This window comes from Mesitornis unicolor, unplaced genomic scaffold (genome assembly GCF_000695765.1).
Source record: "Mesitornis unicolor isolate BGI_N332 unplaced genomic scaffold, ASM69576v1 scaffold27337, whole genome shotgun sequence".
Classification (NCBI taxonomy): domain Eukaryota; kingdom Metazoa; phylum Chordata; class Aves; order Mesitornithiformes; family Mesitornithidae; genus Mesitornis; species Mesitornis unicolor.
Window position 1 is genome coordinate 7,664 of NW_010197491.1, and position 2,794 is coordinate 10,457.

The 2,794-nt window shown below is 41.3% G+C and overlaps 1 protein-coding gene across 1 annotated transcript; it reads left to right on the top strand.

The window, feature by feature from the left end:
* Positions 1-1,737: 1,737 nt before the first annotated feature.
* Positions 1,738-2,787, top strand: LOC104544073 (gap junction beta-6 protein). Its single transcript, XM_010188825.1, has one exon. It carries the CDS (start codon positions 1,738-1,740, stop codon positions 2,527-2,529), a length of 792 nt encoding a protein of 263 aa, XP_010187127.1. The 3' UTR covers positions 2,530-2,787.
* Positions 2,788-2,794: the final 7 nt, after the last annotated feature.

Genomic DNA, 2,794 nt, shown 5'->3' on the forward strand with positions numbered 1-2,794 from the left:
CTATAACCCCCCAGAGTCAACCAGCAGGATCTGAGGGAAATGTGCTTTATGGAAGCAGTAAAGGGAGGGTACACTTATCATTCCAGTAACTCAAGAAAGAAAAAAAACAACTTTGCATTCATATAACAATTGAATGTCCTCATTTTCCCTGGGCTATTGTGTACTTTGATGCTCTGTGTTATTGCATGTGACTTTCTGATTATATATAACTCTGCTGTAAAGCAGAAGGTTTTCGACATTACTCAGAATGGGAGTGTGACGCAGAAGACAACTGCAAAGAAACGTCTTCATTTTCTCCCTCATGCGATGTGACCCAGCTCAAAGTTAGGGAAATCTTAAGAATTCTGTTATGTGATGGATGTGATTGCCTTTGTGCCAGTGGCTGTTCTTCTCCAGAAACCTTGAAAATGTGATTTTGCTTATTGGTACCCTGTGCTGTGCTGTAAATGCCCAAAAAAGTTGGTCTCTGAGGTGCAAACAAACAAAATTGAGAAATAAAACCTATATGAAGAATTTCAGAGCAAAGAGATTTGTGAGCACTTTTAGAGGGTCCTGGCTGGTAGATAGAAGAAATGCTTGTTTCTTGAATTCAAAGCAGCTTACAAACTCACTTTCTGTAAATCCATCTGGGAGATGGGCTGAAAGCCTCTGAACGCTCTCTGAGAGGCTGCTGTTTGTGGCAGCTGAGCAGACCTAGACAGTGGCAGTGTCCTGGGGAGGAGACAAAGGTGAAATCCTTCAATTCATTACAGTTGGAGTTTGAAACAAACTCACCTTCTGGAAACTTTATGCTTCTGTTGAAAAGTGTCTGCGCTACTGCTGGCCTGTCTGAATGCTTCAAATGTTGACTTCAGTGCTCTCCCAGCCTCTGAAATGATGCCTCCCCTGTTCTAGGAGTTATGCAGTCTGTTAGGAGGGGGGAAATATCACCTGTCAGGCAGTGACAATGAAGGAGTCTTTGTCCAGTTACCCTGGACTCTCTCTGTACTTAGTGGAGAGAAATGCAATTTTGGGATGAATCTTTAGCACTGATTTTAAACATCCAACTCAAATGAGTTGGATAATGGCCAAGACTTCGCCTTCATTGCCTCAAGCTATTGTGGGATTTCTTTCAACTAAGAATACAGAGCCCTACAGTCACATTTTTAACTTTGTGAATACCAGTTATCCAGCCCTGCTCAGAGAAGGTGCAGTGCACCAGCAGCAGTTCCTCAAGGTCTGTCTGTATTGCTGGGACCTACTGCTGAAAACATTGTTTACATTCTAAAGCTAAGGATGGGACAAGTTGGATTAAGTGATATAGGAATTCTAGCTGTTTAACACTTTGTTTTTATCATAACACCTACCTGACTTTTGACAGGTGTCATCTTCTGTTATTTTGTTACTGTTATCAAACTACTAGAAGTTGTAGCTTTTAATTTAAGGCATTGATTTTCTGTCTGTTTTTCCAACTTCATGTGTCTAATAGCTGTTTTCAGATGGCAAATGCACCTAGAAGTTGAATGAATGTGTTTAATCAAGTAATGAAATATTGCCTGCTGATGTGTTTATATTATTATTTATGACTGCTTATGGGTAAACCCGCTGTATGTCAACAGAATGTGACCACAGCCAATGGATATACTGCAATTATATGATAGTGCCTTTGTTATTCCACATGCTTGATGGCATTTGTTTCTGGTCTTGGTTATCTAAGTTTTGTTTATTTCTCTTAGGTCAGACGAGTAGAACAAGACAATGGATTGGGGAGCTCTGCACACCATTTTAGGAGGGGTCAATAAGCACTCCACCAGCATCGGGAAGATATGGCTCACAGTACTGTTCATCTTCCGCATCATGATCCTGGTTGTGGCTGCAGAGAGGGTCTGGGGAGACGAACAAGATGACTTCATCTGCAACACTCTGCAACCTGGTTGCAAGAATGTTTGCTATGACCACTTTTTCCCCATCTCTCACATCAGACTCTGGGCCCTGCAGCTGATCTTTGTTTCCACACCTGCATTGCTGGTGGCCATGCATGTAGCTTACAGGAGGCACGAGAAGAAGAGGCAGTTCAGAAAGGGAGACCAGAAATGTGAATACAAGGACATTGAAGAAATCAGACAACAGAGGTTTCGTATCGAGGGCTCTTTGTGGTGGACGTACACCAGCAGCATCTTCTTCAGACTGGTCTTTGAAGCAGTCTTTATGTATGCATTTTATTTCATGTATGATGGGTTCCGAATGCCTCGCTTAATGAAGTGTAATGCTTGGCCCTGCCCCAACACAGTAGACTGCTTTGTTTCTCGACCTACTGAAAAGACGGTGTTCACTATTTTCATGATTGCTGTGTCCAGCATTTGCATTCTTTTAAATGTGGCTGAATTATGTTACTTACTGACAAAATTTTTCCTCAGAAGGTCTAAAAGAGCTGGAAATCAAAAACAACACCCCAACCATGAGACTAAAGAAGAAACCAAGCAAAATGAAATGAATGAGTTAATATCTGATAGCTGTCAGAACACAGTTATAGGGTTTACAAGTAGCTAAGGTGGTATCAGTACTGGTGTTCACTCTTTTTGGAGTGAATGTTCTTTGTTTAAAGGCTGCAAATGAAATTTGTTATATGAAACAATTTTAAGTTGGTGAGACTTTCATACATAGTCTCAGGTGTTAATTATGCACGCTTGAAGGAAGTCAGGGCAGCCTAAACATGTGAAGATTGTGTGAGGATTAAATAGGAAAGTGTATCTTCCTATGAGTATCCTTACAAGCTGACTACAACAAGTGGGAAGCCCACTAATACCTTCCTGCT